The sequence below is a fragment of the Hippoglossus hippoglossus genome, chromosome 7, assembly GCF_009819705.1.
Source record: "Hippoglossus hippoglossus isolate fHipHip1 chromosome 7, fHipHip1.pri, whole genome shotgun sequence".
Taxonomy (NCBI): Eukaryota; Metazoa; Chordata; class Actinopteri; order Pleuronectiformes; family Pleuronectidae; genus Hippoglossus; species Hippoglossus hippoglossus.
The window spans coordinates 12,158,509-12,176,378 of NC_047157.1; the positions used below are offsets into that span (position 1 = coordinate 12,158,509).

Here is a 17,870-nt window from a genome sequence, read left to right on the forward strand (position 1 = left end):
TTCAGGTTTAGTGGAGGCAACAGGAAAACAACAAATTATCAAGTTTTAATACACAGATTTTACACTGGGCACTGATTTAAGAGCATATTTCAAAATATTGAGCTGCAAAATGCTGTGTATTTATTAATTTTTTTTAATCAAATTTTCTACAATATTTGTGAGTTTTGTCACATTTGCTTTTAGGTAAAAAAATTATTTAAAGATGACATCAATGTTTAATCTAAATATATAATTTTAACCTAAATTTTAAATGTTAAAGCTAAACGTACATTTTAGATCTAAATGTTAACTTTAAAACTCATTATCAAATGTTAAACCTAAATGTTAAATCTTAATCTTAATGTTAAATCTATATGGTAAATCTAATAAATGCTCTACATTCCCATCAAGGTAAAACAAACAGCAATGTACGAAATCATTCCTGTATTTGAAACCATGTATAATAACGTGCATATTGCTCCATTCATTCATATTATAGTTCATGTTATAATTTAAATATATCATTATATGAATGAGATAGAATAATGGCAACATTCTAAGATAGAAATTATCAAATAATATTTAGCTTCACAGGAGCCTTTTTTTATTTATTGCGTGCACCCCACAATACAACAATACATACAATCACTGTTCTATATCTTGAATTACAAGCTGTTTACCAAGGACGAAACCAATCCTGAGAAATGTTTATTTCCCATAAACTTTTACAGGCCTACATAAACGGAGCTTGATAATTAACTGTAAACCTGTCAGTTACCAAAGTTTATTGGAACATATTTTTCTTGATTAAAAAAAACAGCATTTCATTGGTTGCAACTTCCAGGACCGACTGTAGGGTTGCCAGGTCTGTGTGATTAAAAAACGTCACTTTTTTTAGAATATAGGACTAGATGTTTAATATCCCTTGAATGATGTGGGTTTGACGCCATGGAGTCAGTTTCATGGAGGATCATAAAAGCAATTTTTCATTTAAACAAATGTTATTTATCTGAAACACATAAGGAATCATATACAGTGTAAATTCTGAGGGAAAGCCGCCGGGGATCTGGAAACCCTGAGTGCGGCTGTCCCCTGTCTCGCCTCTGAATGGTATGATCCGTTGTCCCCTGTGTCTCCTCCGAATGGTATGATCCGTTGCCTAGGTAGCAGTAGAAGCCAGTTCACTCAACCACGCCTGTACTCGAGCTTTATTTTCCTCCTACCCGAGATGGGCGAAGACCCGCCTCTGCCCTGCCTCTCATTGGGCCAGGATTAGGCACGAAGTGTGGTGATTGGCTACAAGTGGAGACAATATCAGGATAAGCCAATCAGAGGCATGGTAAGGACGGCTCTTCACTCAACTCGGGTACGACTAAATTACACCTTTCCCCTGCGCTCGGCTCTTCATGTCGCTGTTGCCGTTTGAAAGGTGAGTCAAACTTTATCTGCTCAGGTCGTGTTGAGCTCCATCACCTCCAGGGAGCCAGCGGTGAGGCTGGAGTCTCCGGGCCCCACAAGGAAAACCCAAGGGCCGACCCCAGACCGAGCCGAGCGGCCACTGGAGAGAGCCATGGCTACCGTTAGCCAGCTAGCTGAGTGTGGAGTGGACCCACGGTAACTTTGCCTCGAACTTTGCTAACTAGCTCCCGCTGCGGCTCGTCCCTGTTATCGGCTCAGTTCTTCACCAGCGTGGCAACACCAAGTGGTTTAACGGGACCCTGGTCATAAGCCACGGGCATCTGTGTGAATTATAATGAGCCTGCGTGGTCAGAAAGGAATGCGAGTAAGTGGCTGTTGTCCGACATAAAAACATTTGCTCCTCCTCGTCAGACATTTTGGGGCAGAGGGCTCAGCTTGAATTTAAAGGTCTTTGATCGTCCCACTTAAACAGTAGTAACAGTTGTCTGCACATAAGTAAGAAAGCAGTGTTGCTTTACTATATGCACCAGAGTCAGGAAGACGCCTGCGCAGGAGATGGAGCTGTTACTGTCCATCATGTTAAACTCTCCATGATAACATTGCTGCAGATAGCGGGTCAGCATGAAGCTTTGCATAGCCTCAGGTGATGTGCAATGTAGCTCATCTGCTACTCTGGGTGTGTGCACTTGCTTGTGTGAAAGGAAGGAAGTTTCAGTCGAATCTCAATTCACGCGCCTGCAAGTCCTGACACGACCTGACAGCATTGTTTTAAAAGTTTGTTATGTTTTCCAGGTGAACACGTGGACGAGGGACGTTGTCATGGACGAGGTGCAACAACAACGGGAGTGATGGAGTATGAGGACGTGCTGATCATCATTGCAAATCTGTATCGATACCATGTAGGCTGAGTTGTTTCCACCACTGAGGAAGAAGTCCATCACTCACATGCAGCTTTGATACACTTAACACAGGACCATGGATCGTGAAGAGGTGACTTTAAGCTTTAATTAATTTAAAGATAACACTGCCACTGTTAACATGCTTTGTTTTAGTTTTCAACAGCAGACATTTTTTATTTAACTTGTGCAAACTATTTCAATCTGCACAAAAAAGCGACATTATTTTGACATTGTTGTATTATTATTATTATTAGTGACCTCTCGTTCTCTTATTTAGTTTTTATTTTTGCTAGGGCTGGTGGGATGTGACCAAACATGATTCTCATATCAGTTGATATCAATAACTATTGCGATTTAAAGATCACATTTTTATTCCTTTTACATTTAATGACCCCAGAGTGAAGGGTGTGGTTTTAAACTCCTCTTCCTGGGCAGAGAATGACAAACGCTTGATAAACATAAAAACATAGATCAATCCTGTGTTATACCTCCTTACTGTCCCTGCACAATGTATAAGCATTTTATTGATATAAATTGGATCTTTGTCATATAGCTATTGATTAAATTTTACTACGATAATCTTTGATCTTGTTGCCCAGTCCTAGTTTCTGCCATTTATTTGACAATGGCAAGAGCCCGGAGCAGTTTGTGTGATGTTTAAGTAAACCAGCGACAGGTGACCCGATCCTGAGCTTGAGACAATATGTGGCGTGTTGTCGGAGCTGTAATTGCTCCTGGAGTGGTCTAAATGCTCCATGGTGGGGCCGGCTCAGGTTACTAGCCCTACACAGCTACACAGCACAGTATTGAATTCAGTAACAGGTGTTTAGTGCTGTCATGCCACACTGATGCTGTGTCCGTCTCCTGTGTGTCACTCATGATAAGATCCGTTTTCTGCGAGGCTGGCAGCCTTGATGTTGAACACTTGTGTCAATGCTGTAGTTTGCAGGATAGTTTGTAAGAAACAAATGTACAAACAAATATTTTGCTTATGTTGCAGGTGTAATAGCGTGACATATTTAAACTAGAATGGCACTCTGTAGAGCGCATACCTCTGCCAAGGCCGATCGGACCCTTTTTAATTTCATTCAAGCTGCACCAAATTTCACATACTCATAAATATAACAGATTTCTTTCATCAAGATCTATGAATTATTTTCAGGGAAAACTGTGAAAATGTTGAAAAACACTTATCTCGCAATGTTACAGAAAGTGAAGGAAATCCTGGATCCACCCCTGATATGGATCTGCACCATAGTTTAAGTGGTTCTTCCCTGACCCATACCATATCCTGGAGTCATGGAAATGTATGACGTTGCTTTTGTGTAATGTTAATTACAAACAAACAAATGGAGAGGGGTGAAAACATTACCTCTGACTTGGTGGTGGGAGAAACCGGCCTCTAGAAGACTACAACACCACAGTGCATGTAAAAGATGAAGACATTTGAGACTATCAAGCCATGGAATTTTGTAAGCCTGTCGCCACGTGAAGCATGAGCTGAAGAATCACTGTGCTATAATAAGCAAAGCTTTACAGAATAACAACAAGCCGTGCGCCCAAGGCTACACATTTACAAGTTTAGTTTGTTGGTATTTATCCTTACAAGCTGCCACTTGATTCAAGAGCTCAACAGTGTACTGATCAACACGATATCAGATCCCATAACATTCAGCCCCTCCTCTGGGTCCTCAGCTGCCGACGGAGCTGGACCAGATTTCCATGCGGCTTCAGGAGGATGGCTTGCCTCCGGCAGCCAGTGCGGAGGAGCGGCAGCGTCATCTGTGGCAGCAGCTGCTCCGAGGTGAGACGAAGCTGCGGTCAGTCACACAGGAGCTGCAGACCTTACGTACCCAGCAGGCCAATGAGATGAAGGAGGTGAGACCCTTCAGTGTTTTTTAGTTCACCAACCGCTGCAAAAGCTTTACAGACCCCTTGACCACAATTTGTATGATTTCAAGTTTCCCAACTATCCAGTTTCATTGACACATAACTGCTATAGTTAATGAGTGGGCTACATTTAAAATACTCTCATTGTTCTTTGAACTGAAGTCACAGATGACATAGCTTGTGTTTTTTCTCTTCCTGTTCGTCAGGTGGAGAGCTATGTTGCACATATTCGTGGTCTGCTGGAAGAGCGGGAGTGTCTGACTGCAGACTACGAAAGAGAAAATGAACACTTGCGACACGAGCTTCACCAGACCAGACAGCAACAAGGTGAAGTCAGTGCAGATGTAGTTGGCATTCTTTGCTTTGGGTTGTAGAGATCGCCAGAGTTTCTGAGCAGGATGTTCGTAAAACATCTAGGCTAATTATTTGTATTTGCCACGAATGCTCCAGCATCTGTCATATAGAGTTTCCAGCTAATTTGTTATTGTTCTGTCTGGTCCGAAATGTTTATTCTTCCACCTGCCACACCAACAACTGACCAGTGTAAACTTTTACTTCAGAGAGTCAGGCCAAAGAGCTGGCAGAGATGCTGGCTCAGGAGGACCTAGTGGAGATAGGCTTGAGCAGCCCCAGTGAGCAGGTTGCTTACCTGCTGGTGGAGAGGGCCACGCTGCTGGAAAGGTTGGAGGCGGCTGAGAGGAGACTGGAAAGTCAGAACCTCACTGGAAACTCAACGGAGGGCCACCACCAGGTAAAGGACTGTCCTACACCAGCAGGGGACTGTTCCTCATGATATGTTATTCATGGCTGGCTATCACATATAACCACTTTGAAATATTTAAATAATTGATATAGTATGTAAAGCGGTAAAGTCAATTTCCACCATCACTGTCTTCAATCTTAGAACATTTTCATACTTCATGGTGAACTATCCAAGGCAAATCCTGAGGCCTCATAAACATGGTAAAGTGAGTCTCTGTTTTTTCTAGGGACAGCAACATATTCACCACATGATGGGCGACGAGCTACGGCAGCGGAGGGAGAATATACAGAAGAGCCTAGATAACATGACAAAGGTGAGTTGACTCTCACTGTGCCCTGGCTACAAGTCTCTATAAATCCTCAAAATTCTCAGTTTGATTTAAGTTTTGTGAAGAAAAAAACAACTACTAAGTTTTTTCCTGTTAAAGTATGAGGATAGTTTGGTAGTTATTTACTGTCTGTTGTGATTCTACCCACACTGGTCTTTCCTCTTAGCAGTGCCCATCCCAGAGTCCGTGGAAGAAGCTGTTTGGGCTGCGTAGGTCTGGTCAGAGCAAGCACAATATTACCCCTGTAGGTCTCCACCTCCCAGCCTATACTAACTCAGTAACTAACACCAGTGTTGTGATCAAACGAGGGCATCACTGGCTTGTCTACAACTGGTTTTACTTTTTTGAAATTCCACACTGAAAAAGGTGCCTTGAAAGCTGCACTGCCACCATGATGCAGACAACCTCGCTTGTCTCTGTAACGTGCCTGCCAATACAATTTTCTAACAACAGATGAGTGTTCAAAAATGGTGTACAGGCAGAACAGTACTTGCATGTCGCATGTGTACTTTTTGTCCCACTGCTTGGATGAGACCGTCCACTCACTGCCCCTCGCTCCTTTCCAGGCCTGCAGCGGTGATGAATCTCAAAATGCATGTCTCTCACAACAGCATGGGCCCCCTTGTTTTTTGCTCCCAGTATTCTTTCCCGCTGTACTCCTCCCACTACACACCACCCCTAACTGATTCTCAAACATCAGGCCCACAGCGAGGAGATTTCCCAGGAGAGGAATGAGCGCCAGCGGCTGGAGCGGGACCTGGAGGAGGCGTCCAGGAGGCTGGCGATGGCTCATCAAGATATCCGTCGACTCACCAATGAGCTGGATGTCGCCAAAAACAACAGCCTAGACTCAAATGGTATGTTACAGACTTAACGATATCTATCCATGAAAGAATCATGAGTAGACTTTAAACTTTGTGTTGATGTTTCTTAAGACTGAATACACTTACAGTGAACAATTATCTCCACACATTATTGCTATGTTAGTGGTTATAAGAAACACACATGATGGCACGGAGTTACTATGAATGTCACAGTACATGTGCAGCCCCAGTGTATTCATGTTTTTGCCTCCAACCTTTTTAAAATGTTTTGATTTCCACATACTGTTGTAAGACTACAGATTTACACTAATAATTATTTTTCAAATCAGTGTATGTTTGTGGAATTGGGGTGTTAATGTAGCCAACTGCAGGAAATAATTCAGAGCACAGGAGAAGTAAAGTTTTAAAAGACACTGATTACTAGACAGCATATTTTCTGCTTCATAGAGTTTAAGATTTGCTTATAATCTCAGGGTCTGGGCTTCAGGGAATGGTCCAAGAAGTAGAAAACCTGAGGAGGGAAGTGGACAAACTGAAACACTGTGGTGAGACAGACGTGGGTGTGACGTAAATTACTGCAAAAGACACCACCTGAGTAGGAACTTGATTTTCTTTCACATGTATCTCACCATTGGCAATTCTATTATTCTTCTTCTTCAAAAATATTTCCCCTGTCTCCCGTTCTGGTAATGTTTTGTCTGAATCTTAGGCCCCATTCAGATCTGTTACATGTGTTCATACCCATTTGAAAGAAGTATCACTCATAATGTTGTGTTGATATTGTGGTCAGGGCAACAAACAAATAAGAGACATCATCTGTAGAGGTTGTCCTTCATATGTTGCCCAGGACGCATTTATGGTCACACAACAAAATGATTCTGGTCACATTCATCCGTTCAGACTTGTACTTGCCGCTGTCTACTTCTGAACGGATCACTCAGGACGAATGTTAATACCAGGTCTGAACGAGGTCTTTGTCGTTTTGAAGAGGCTCCTTCAAATATTAACATAAAAGTCATAACAGACACAACCATGTCACATAACCAGACAGATGTAAGACTCATCCTATCAGTAAGTTGAAATGCATCATGGGGTTTTGCTGTTATGACTAAACTTTCAATCTCCTGCTTTTTATCACATCCAACGTTCTTGACAAATTGACCACTTGCCTTTTAACAACCTCTGTGTTCTAAAGGTGTTTGAGGTTTAAAAAGGCAAAACAAGAAAAACAAAAATACATTTTTATGTTTAAAAGTTACACACTTACATTTATATTTTATATCTACAAATATATGTTTTTTTTTTCTCTCCATAGATTTGATGAAGCTGCAGCAAGCGAAAGAGCAATACGACAGACTAGATACTGAGAACAGAGCTTTGAGGGAGAGAGTGCGCACCAAAGAATCCGAGAAGAAAAATCTCCTGGGACAGGTTGATATTAACTGAATTTATTTACCATAGTAAAAAATTAAAAAAACACAGTTGTTTCACTGGCTTGGTTTTGATTGTTGTTGTGTTTGTTCAGTTGACAATAAATGACACAGACCAAGAATTTGTAGCTGAGGAGGATCGAAAGAGCGTCAGCATCGAACCACAAAACAATCTGTCAGCCTCATCAGCTCAGGAAAAGGATCTCATTCACAAACGGTTCATATATTAATCCTCAACTACTTCAAAATATTTGAAATTAGGTTCTCAACCAGAGTATTCCCACCAGCTAATTTCTGACTTGTATCATCACCATTTGCCGTTAGGTGTCATGAGGCGATGGAAGATGGGCTCGTGCAGGTCAGAGAGCTGCAGCGGCAACTCCAGAGGCTACGCAAGCAACAGGAAGAGCTGGAGGAGAGGAACGAGGAGCTGGAGGCCCTGCTGGGGGAGGCCCAGAATGCCAGCAAGGAGGAGAGTCGTCGCCATGAGGGGGAACTGGAGGGGCTGCACAGGAGGGTAATGAGCAACACTAAATTCTTGCTTAATTTCTCAATGTAACAAAAGATTTCCCTCTAATTGAGAAATAATCTGAACTGGTCGTACAGATCAGAAGCCTGGAGGCAGAGTTGAAGAAGCAAGACGCCCATGAAAAACTGATGAGGAACGGAGAAGAGGTCAAAACCACTGAGTCCTACCTACAGCTGGTAAGATCTGTAATGTTTCCTCTGTGATTATTTCACAGTAATGTGTCCAGAAAGAACAAGAAGAACTCAACACCCTCTGAAGTCTGAATGCTTTTAATGCCAATAGTTAAAATCTAGAATGAAGTGGGTTTTAAAAGAATTGCATGATAATCAGCAAAATGAAAATAAATGTGATTAAGACAGGGAATAGCTATCTACACATAAATGAATCAGGTTATTTATTTGTAGTTTTATTCACGATGAGTGTTGGTAGTATGCTAAATTTTAGTATCCTAAAATAGAACTTGGATTGAAATAAAAAAATCTGTCTCTATAGTTTTGTATGTGACTCAGTTTGATATACTGTGTTTAACTTCCTTTATTGGCCATCAATTTGTTGGTATTATTCAGTGGTCTTATTCTTTAGACTCTTATTTAACTCACATTTTATTTCCTGGGTTTGATTGCCATCTTATTTTCAATTTATTTTCTACAACTGTTATTTAATTAATTAATTGATTTATTATTATTATCATTATGACTAATGCTCTACAATTTAAATCTCACTATATAACTTTGTCTCCGTTTCTGCCATACAAAGAAAATTCATTTAAAACATTAGAAGAGTTTATATACTTTCCATGGCTCAATGCAAAATGTAAACACTGCACTCTCCTTTCATGCCGTGTGTGAAGCACTTAAGGGACAGTAGCCAGGAGAGATTGGCTCTGCTTGAGGCACGGCTGACCGAGGAGAAGGACTGGAGGAAACAGTTGGAGGTGGACCTCAGTGCTGCTCAGGCTGCCCTCAAGAAAGACAAAGGGGTAAAAAACGTAAACGCATATCTGCTGCATCATCTGACAGAAAAAGAAATAACACAACACCAACACAAGTATGCGAAATACAGTCTGGGAAGTCTAGACCTGATGCAAAGTTGTTATTTTAAACCACACAGTAACTGTATGTGATTCCTTCATTCTCTTCGCCAAAGGCTTTGCAGATAGGTGAGCGAGAGCTGAAGAAGCTGAGGCTGGAGGTCAACAGCCTTCAGACGGAATGTCAACAAGGGAAAACGCTCATCAAGAGCCTCACACAGGTCAAAGGGGAAAAAGCTGTTCTGGAAGAAAAGGTTTGTTCAATTCACATCACAGGACATATTTAAGTTGAAGTAAAAATGAAAAAGTATAAAGAATTGAAAATGCACCACTTGACTGTCTATTTTGCAAAATAGACAGTTGAAATATAATGTAAGTAAGCAACAATATGTACATTGCAATTGCTGATAAAGAAATGACCAATAAACGTAAAGCACGGGACACGTAAAGGGACACGTCTCAGAAATACTACTGCATGCATCATTTTGACATGTACTCTACTAAAATAAGTTTCTCTCCATTTTTCCGTCTTGGACTCTGTTCCTGTCAGTTGGCCCAGATGGAGCGCGCCCACAGTCGACTCCAGAGCGAGCTGGAGCTCCGTAAGGACAATAACAGGAACCAGGAGGACCTGAAGGAAAACAGGCTTCAGGTGGAGCAGCTGCAGGAGCAGGCTGACCGACTGACTGCTGAACTCACCAGCCTCCAGACGGCACACAACACCCTGAGGTCTGTGTCAGTCCAGAGTTCATCCGCAGTACACAAAAACTGCTTAGGCAGTAGTATTTCTGAGACCTGTCCCTTTATGCGACTCACAAAAATAAAAGTTCAATAAAAGAATTAATAAATAAACAGTCAAGGCATAAAAATAAAACTATTTAGATTTTTCCGATTAATTCCTTTGGCAGGGGTGGGTATTGTCGTTTAGTATTCTCTGGGTTCTGTGCACGCTCACCTCACTTTTTATGCCTCAGCGCCGGCGACAGCTAGTGGCCAGAGGCATCATGTTGTCAGGTTGTCTGCCCGTCTTTCTGTCTGTCCCATTCTTGTGAACATGACAACTTAGGAACGCCTTGAGGGGTTCTCTTCAAAATTGGTACAAGCATTCACTTGGAGTCAGAGATGATCTGATTAGAATTTGGTAATTAACGCGCAAGGTCACTGTGACCGTAAAAAGCCCATTTTTGGTCTTGCGAATGTAACATCTCAGGAACATCTTGAAGAAATATAACAAATATTCATTTGACTCACTGATGAACTGATCAAGGAGGTCAAGATCAATGTCACCCTTTTTCCCATGTGAAAACTATCTTAAGAACACCTCGAGATAATCCTTTCAAATGTGGCACAAATGTTCACATAGACTCATGGGTTAAGTAATAAGCAAGTGATTAATTAATTAAGTGGTCAAAGGTCAAGGTCTTAGTGGATCACAAAATTTGTTTTTGCCTCTTGAACATCATATCTCAAGTTTGCCTTTAAGGAATTTCTCAAAATCTTTGACCAGTTGTCACGTCGATTCAAAGATTAACTGATTCGATTTTAGTGGTCAAAGGTCTCAGTGACCTCAAATAAGTTTGGACAAATGTATGTAGAATGAGACTGTACTGGTTGGCAAAGGCACACAACTGCAGGTTTGTAATTTTAATTTTCTATGGGGGAAGTGATTTGAGAACTGTAGAGCTGCTCTAGCTTTATCTTTCTACAGTTTTTTATAAATGGAAGTTGGTTGGAGAAGCAGGGAAATAGGACCCAGGTTTAGTCATGTGACTGCTGATGACCCCATTAATGTCTCGGGCATTTTCTGAATCTTCATCTGGAGGAATGTAAACAGCAGCAACAAACCCACTGCTGATTTCATGTGCGTTTTAAATAGATTGAGATTAAGTTGGGTTAGTCATAAAGTAGGACTGGAACACCGGCTTGTACTTGTGTTGAATGTGTTTGCATATTTTCCAGGGATGAAATGGTTTCTGAGCGGCGGCAGAGTGCAGAGCTCCAGGCTAAGCTGAGCTCCAGTGTCCAGGAGAAGCTGGCAGCTGTGGGGGAGAGAGAGAGACTGGAGCTCAAGACCGAGCGACTCAATGAGCAGCTCAAGTGGTATCAAGAGCAGCTCGCCTCCACAAAGGAAGCACTTAGTAGCAGCCAGAAGCTGGAACTGCACACGGCTCATACTGAATCTAGACTAAGTCCAGTGCAGAGGACCAAGGATGAAAGCTTGGATCAGGTATCTGACATTTTTGCTGGGGTGTGTGTGAGTCTGACTGTTTAGTTAGATAGATGTTCACCAATTGAAACAACAGGGCTGAGTAGAGGGGATGTTCTTCAGCATTGCTGCTCAGTTTCAAAGTGATGCTGTCTGGTATTGATGTGTTTGAGTGAGGCACCAGATCCTCAGTGAAAAAGTCATGTTTCTGTAGCAGATCAGTGTCGACCTGCTAGTAACGATCCTATAGAATTCATTTATGTGTTGTGGTGTTTGTAGCTTTCATGTCTGAAACAGGAGCTGAATCATACGCAGGACAAGCTGGGAGAGGAGCGGCAGCTGGCCCTGCAGCACCAACTGGCCCTGCAGGCTCAGGTCAAAGAAGCCCAGGCACATATCAAAGTACGTATGACACGTACATAACTATGTTATTTTTTTCCCCCTCTGTCTTTGTTCAAGAGCAACCTTCAGTTTTAGAGGAGGACTTATTGATTCCATGCTCAGAATATGTAATGCTCTCACTCAAAACCCTGCACTCCTACTCAATAGCCTCTGCTTGTGTTTACATTTGCTCTGCTGGTGCACTCAGATATTTCTTAGCTTGGACAGATTTCCTGTGCCTCAGCTCTTTTTCGTACAGGACTCTCAAAGAAGCAAAGCTAAGGCACCCACAGGAGGGAGGGGCAATTTAATTTGTTTTCCAATTTCAACAGCAGAGGAGAATTCGTGGAGCAGACGTTTCACATGTGCACAGAAGCAGCGTGAGTGTGAGGAGAAGAGCTGAAGCTGGAGCGCAGGAAATCTGTCCGAGTACTGTTAGTAATTACATGCAAATGTAGGGTTTTTAGTAAAAGTATTACAAAATCTGAACGTGAAGTCAATCAGTCCTGCTCTTAAGTTGAAAGACCACACTCTTGAATCAAGAGAGATACACATTCTTATCAAACCCAACAGTCTACAACAGTCAATCTAAAAATCCAATTAAAGCAAGGCCTGTTCAGTATTTTGATTTTCAGTTGTCTTTTGGTTGCCTTAGTTTTAAAATCACTACAGCAACATTATGCATCAATACTTAAGGGAGTATACAACTGACAATTGGTGATTGGATATAATGCAAATAAATGTTTAAAACATTTCTAGCTTAGCTTGTAATATTTTCTCTGTTTTCTGTTCATAATAAATTCTGATGGTTATCAGAAAAGTTTAAGGCCTCCCAACTGTAGTGATTTGTCAGGATTTAAAATAAAACAAATCTTTTCTGAAGCTGAAGACACTTCAGGCTACGTGTACGGATCTGAACTCCCCTGCGGCATGAACCTGTCTGAACCTTGTCTCTTATTTTCTTCTTCAGTCCCAGGACTCGGTGCTGAACCAGAAGACAGAGGAGGCCAAACAGATGAAGCAGGACCTGCAGAGGGCCCAGAGCCTGTTCACCTCAGCAGAGAGAGAGCTGCGCTATGAGAAAGAGAGGAACATGGACCTGAAGAGACACAACACCCTGCTGGACCAGGAAAAACTCAAGGTTGGTGTTTGATTACCAAACACTCGGAATTGACCTCTTAATCACTCTTCACCCTAGTTTCTCTGTCACCTCATGATGAAGGTAAATTACCATGAGTAAACATGAAACTATAACACCAGCCTTAACAGTGAAGGAAGGTGTTGTCACAGCTGTTAGAACAGCTGTGACAACAGCTGTGACAGTGGTGTTAGACATCTATTTTTGTTTTCATACTCTTGTGCCACATGTGTTTCCTTTAGCTTTGTGCAGAGCTGAAGCAGGTGCAGACCAAGCTGGTGCAGGTGGAGCAGACTCTCCACGCTCAGTCGGCTCAGAGCGAACGTCAGCAGCAGAAAATCAGGGAGCTTGAGCTGGAGCTGGCACGCAACTCCACGAATCGCAGCGCCACCACCAGTCTGCAGGAGGATCTGCAGGCTGAGAGAGCTCAGCTCATTTCTGCTGACAAGAAGGTCAGTGCTGGAGTGAGTAATCAGTGCCCTGTGGTCCCAGGGTTACTGTATCGAGGATATTTTATCATCAAATAGATACAACTTTACCCTCCATCAACCTTAATTTATCCATGGGGATCAACTCTTCAATCATTGTCAGAGAAACCTACATTTTGAGCTCTTAATAGATGTGGTTTCCAGTCTCTTGGGAGCAAAAGTTGTGATATTGTAAATGTCTCCACTCATATTATTCCCTTCTTTGGCCTGCATATTTCATGTCATTTCACTGAGTCAATCATGAGACTTTGTTGTGACGGCAGGTGTTGGAGCTGCAGCAGCAGCTTAAAAGTGCCCAGCACCAGCTGCGTGTGGAGGAAGCTCGGGCCGGCGAGAGCAGCCGCCTGGAGCGGGACAGCAGGGACCTGTCTGACACCCTGTCAGCCCTGAGAGCCAAGCAGCATGAGGAGCACATCACCAGGTCACACACACGCTGCTGCTGCTGACACTGCCCACTTTCACTTGGTCCCAGTTGTGGTAATTGTGCCATAATCAACATTGCGACTCTTTCTGTTGACCCTCAGGAAGCTGTTGGAGCAGCGTGAGGAGGAGCTGCAGCAGCAGGTTCGCTCCCTCAGGCTGAAGGAGGCCTCTCTGACCAGGACCAACACGGAGCTCAGCCACCGTGCCCAGCAGCTGGACACCCGTCTGGCCATCCTGGAGGCTGAGCTCAGCAAGGCCAGGGAGGAGGTAAAGAACAGTGTACAGCACTTTTGGCAGGTTCTTAGCTTGTACTTAGCTTTGAGTGTCATTTCAAGTACTTAAGGTTCAACTTTGCATTCCTCATCTCACAGGTAAAGTAAAGACAAACATTTCCTTGCTTAGCCTTTTTATGCACCCCCGCACAAACTTTCATGGAAATGGTTTTGGTAGTTTTTGAGTAGTCCTGCTGAGAGACAGACAAAAAAAGACCATGAAAACAACCTCCTTTAACTTGATTTTTAATTGTGGTCAGTTTAAAGTTCCCACAAATAATGTTGCTTTACCTTTGCCCCAAACTTGACTTATTCCAGTTAGAATTGTAAATCAACATGTGTGTGTTATATGTGTCTTTCAGGCCAGAGACAGCCAGACGTCCAGGCACAGACTGCAGGAGGAGCTGGCGGCCAATCAGCAGGAGTGTGACAGGCTGCAGGGGGAGCTGCAGCAGGTTCTCCTCCAATTTGACATGCACGTCAGGTGAGACACATAAAACACCAGTGTTTTCATTGAATGAAATATTATTAACTTAAATCTTGTACTTACTATATACTTTTTGATCAGCTCAGTGCAGTCATAGTATAATTAATAATTAGGACATGAGGTGTTAGTGCCTTTCCTGTGATTAAGTTCCTTTGCTCCCTCAACTCAGGAAGTACGACGAAAAGCAGAGTCATCACAAGACCAAGCTGCGTCAGGCCAAACTGATCTTTCTCAAGGCGACTGCACAGAGGGACTGCACCATCCAGAGACTGGAGAACGACCTGGTGTTGGCCTCCAGCCTCTCGCACAAGGTCACACGCATCTTACAGGATGACGTTTGAATCCCACACGATGATATTTGAGCTTGAAAATTTTTTTCTAACGTCTCTCTGTTATTATATTTCCTCCTCTGGTCTCCTTGGTGGTGTCTCACAGGAGAAGGAAAGGATCCACACAGTGATGGAGGAAAATGAGAAAATTTTAGAGGAGAAGAGGGAACTGCTGAGGAAGATAAGTGAGGCAGAAGAAATGGGGAGCAAAGGCATGAGGACCGCTTCGACCATCCAACACAGGTACAGCATGTTCACACTTTGAACACATGACCTGCTGGACCAGCAAGGTGAAATTGAGCAGCATATGTCATATTGCTGTTGATGTTTATCAAAATTAGTAATCATGAGCTAAAATAATATATGAAGCCAAAATGACAAATACAAATGTTGTTTTATGTAATGACTGTTTTCTATCAAAAGCAAAAATCAGGAATTCATGGGGTTTCAGTGAGGACATTAAGGACACACTAGTTCAATAATTTTCATGGATGAGTATTGATCTTTTCAAGGGTCAACGTCTTAGAAGTGGAAAACAGACAGCTACAGGATCGGACCCTGAAGCTCTCCAATCAAGTTAGTTCCCTAGAGCGTGCCCTGAGGAATTCCCAGTCATTCTACAGCCTGGAGGTAAGACTACACAGCAGTTTATGAGATAATGGGACATGCCACTTCACAGGTATTTTTCTTTTTACAATTATAAAACTGCTCATACAGCAAGTTTAAAGGAGATATTTAGCTTTTTCAGTTTTAACCTTTACTCTAGTGTGTTATAAAGTTTTTTTTGTGTGTGTAAAAGGTCTTCAAAAAAACCCACAGTCTGCAGTAAAGGGAGCTGCCCCCCCCCAACGAAAAACTGCTTCGTCAGTAGTCTGACCAATACCGATACACACCTAGCGTCTAGTCTGGTACGGCCCCTAACAAAGCCCGGGAAAGCCAGAGCGGAGGGCAACATTTTCTGTGTGTGCGAGAAGCGGTGGACCAATTACAACAGAGTGGACCAATTAGCCAATCAGAGCTAAAACCAAGCGTTTCAGACAGAGGCTGAAAAGAGGAGCTGCAGCAATGGACATTAAGGGGAAAGTGATGCGTTTTCTGAACATCAGAGCATGTAAACCTTTTCCTGTAATAACCCAAATTTAAATCATCAACCCGAATATGAGCATAATGTCTCTTTGAGGTGAAAATGGTTGTGGCAGATCAGCTACAGCTCTTTTTGTGGCTTAGTGGCTTAGTATAAAATGGGTGACGTGTCTTTTGTTTGTGTGTTTTGATAATGGTGAAAATGCTCAACAGAATGCCAAGAAAGTGCACCCCTCTGAAAGTCTCTGTGACAGCATCCTACATGCATCTACGCTAAGGTAAAGCAGTTTATCGTTTTTGGTTTAGCTTCATATCGGACTATACTGTATTAAGCCATTTGTAAAGATTTTGAAGGAATTCCCAACTTAAATACACTTGTCATATCACACACTGGTTGCATTCACATAGACGTTTATGCTTGTTTGTGGCTTTTCTTCCTTAATTTCTCATATTCGTGTCACCAGTCTGATGTCAGGTTCTTGTGACCCACTGGACATCCTGGACAAAATCTGCCGTGTGAAGGTGGGCGACCGCGCGGTGATGGACAGCACTCGAGCTTCTGTCTCCTCGAACCAGCTGTCGGAGCAGGGCTACCTGAATCTCACCTCCCCTCTGGTTTCTCCGGAGGCCAAGGGCTCCGAGGAGAGCTCTAATAATGGTGACAAGGTATGAAAGCGTTCTGACTGCGGCTGTGTTTGCAACGGCAATCCACCAGCAGGAACGTGTGCTGTAGTTCAACGTGTTTTAAAGCACTTCGTATTCGCCACCTCCGCTCGAATTTAAAAATCTGATTTTAAAAGAGTGAAAAAATATGTTGAATGGATTATAATAATCAATAATTTTTCAATAGAGTAATAAAGAGTTCTGCTCAGGGTGATATCACTTTTGTATTGCAAAGAAGATTCTTGTTTGACTTGCAAGTGCTGCATTTTGATCCAGGTACGAAAAATGTATTGTATCGAAAAAAGATAAGCCAGTGTAAGTGTCAATCAAATGTTGGGTGACATTATGTTAAAAGGGAACAAGATGTAAAGAGAGATTTAATTTGGAGGCTGACACAATATTGTTTGTGAGCTGAGGCCTGTAGTCCGAAGCGAGTTCAACATACGCCGGATATGTTTGTGTTATCCAGCTTCTCTTAACCTGACATCAGACTGGATAACCTGTACTATGAGGCTGGTTATCAATTGTCTCATTTAACTCTGGGTTTTCTTATCCAGCTATGAGCTTGTTCGTGTGGAAGAGGTGGAGTCGTTACTTACAGTATAGGCCACATAGTCAGAACCATAAAGAAAGTTGAGTTTTTGATGCATTATCTTGAACTTGGGGGATTATTTACTGAAAACTCAGATTTAAACCTGACGTTAGCTCGATAACCATAGATCTTGCTGCTTTGTAGTACAGGCCCAGGTCAGTTGTTTGCAGCAGTAAATCATGGCAAATCTGGATTCTTGAAAGCCTTGTGTTTTGTTTCATGGGAAGGATATTGCTTTTTTTTTTTTACGTAAAGATACAGGGTAAAACACTGTACTCCACACTAGTGCAGTAAATGTCAAACACATGTTTCACCTGTGGATTTGAATGAGTTTAAACTGAGCACTTTATAAGATGTTTGACTTGTGTTTTACATTTGAGAAAATGTAGCAGTGCGATTTCAGCGGTACGTATATTTCCCCCAGTTAAGTTTAATCTGGGCAGTGTTTTCTATGAAAAAAGGCCTGTGGTGTTGTATGTTTATGGTTTTACTGTGTCAAAAAAACCTTTAAACATTGATAATGTTGTGGACCCACTTTGTCTCACATGACACTGTGTGGTAAACAGTCCTCCTCCTTTCTGAGGAGCGTGTCAGCTGCATCCACTCCAGTATTGACATCGTGCGGCTTGGTTTGTGGTTTAAAAAAAAAGTGGGAAAAGCCACAGAAATCCAGAAGTTAGTTTGGTCTATTTTGAGCCTTCAGAGCTGTTTGTTTCT

The 17,870-nt window shown here is 42.3% G+C and overlaps 1 protein-coding gene across 6 annotated transcripts; it reads left to right on the forward strand.

Annotated features, from left to right (window-relative positions):
* The first annotated feature begins 1,285 nt into the window (after positions 1-1,285).
* ccdc30 (coiled-coil domain containing 30) lies at positions 1,286-17,812 on the forward strand. 6 transcript variants are annotated; one of them, XM_034591909.1, is made up of 28 exons: positions 1,286-1,408; positions 2,191-2,388; positions 3,993-4,175; positions 4,394-4,514; positions 4,748-4,938; positions 5,177-5,263; positions 5,445-5,522; positions 5,979-6,135; positions 6,576-6,647; positions 7,418-7,525; positions 7,623-7,749; positions 7,857-8,049; positions 8,139-8,237; positions 8,912-9,040; positions 9,208-9,345; positions 9,642-9,820; positions 11,051-11,318; positions 11,577-11,699; positions 12,649-12,819; positions 13,059-13,268; positions 13,568-13,725; positions 13,829-13,994; positions 14,362-14,483; positions 14,656-14,797; positions 14,922-15,058; positions 15,328-15,445; positions 16,112-16,176; positions 16,363-17,812. In XM_034591909.1, the coding sequence occupies exons 2-28, from the start codon at positions 2,374-2,376 to the stop codon at positions 16,568-16,570; spliced, it is 3,765 nt and encodes a 1,254-aa protein (XP_034447800.1). In that variant the 5' UTR covers positions 1,286-1,408; positions 2,191-2,373; the 3' UTR covers positions 16,571-17,812. The 6 variants fall into 6 exon arrangements, with proteins under 6 accessions (XP_034447800.1, XP_034447803.1, XP_034447804.1 ...); XM_034591912.1 differs by having other exon boundaries at positions 5,448-5,522; XM_034591911.1 differs by lacking the exon at positions 1,286-1,408 and adding an exon at positions 1,462-1,593.
* Positions 17,813-17,870: the final 58 nt, after the last annotated feature.

What these genes read in the sequence shown, in the direction of transcription:
- ccdc30 (XM_034591909.1), top strand. An exon ending in GGACAAACTGAAACACTGTG is followed by an intron (nt 6,648 to 7,417) that starts GTGAGACAGACG and finishes TTCTCTCCATAG; the next exon opens with ATTTGATGAAGCTGCAGCAA. An exon ending in ATCCGAGAAGAAAAATCTCC is followed by an intron (nt 7,526 to 7,622) that starts TGGGACAGGTTG and finishes TTGTTGTGTTTG; the next exon opens with TTCAGTTGACAATAAATGAC.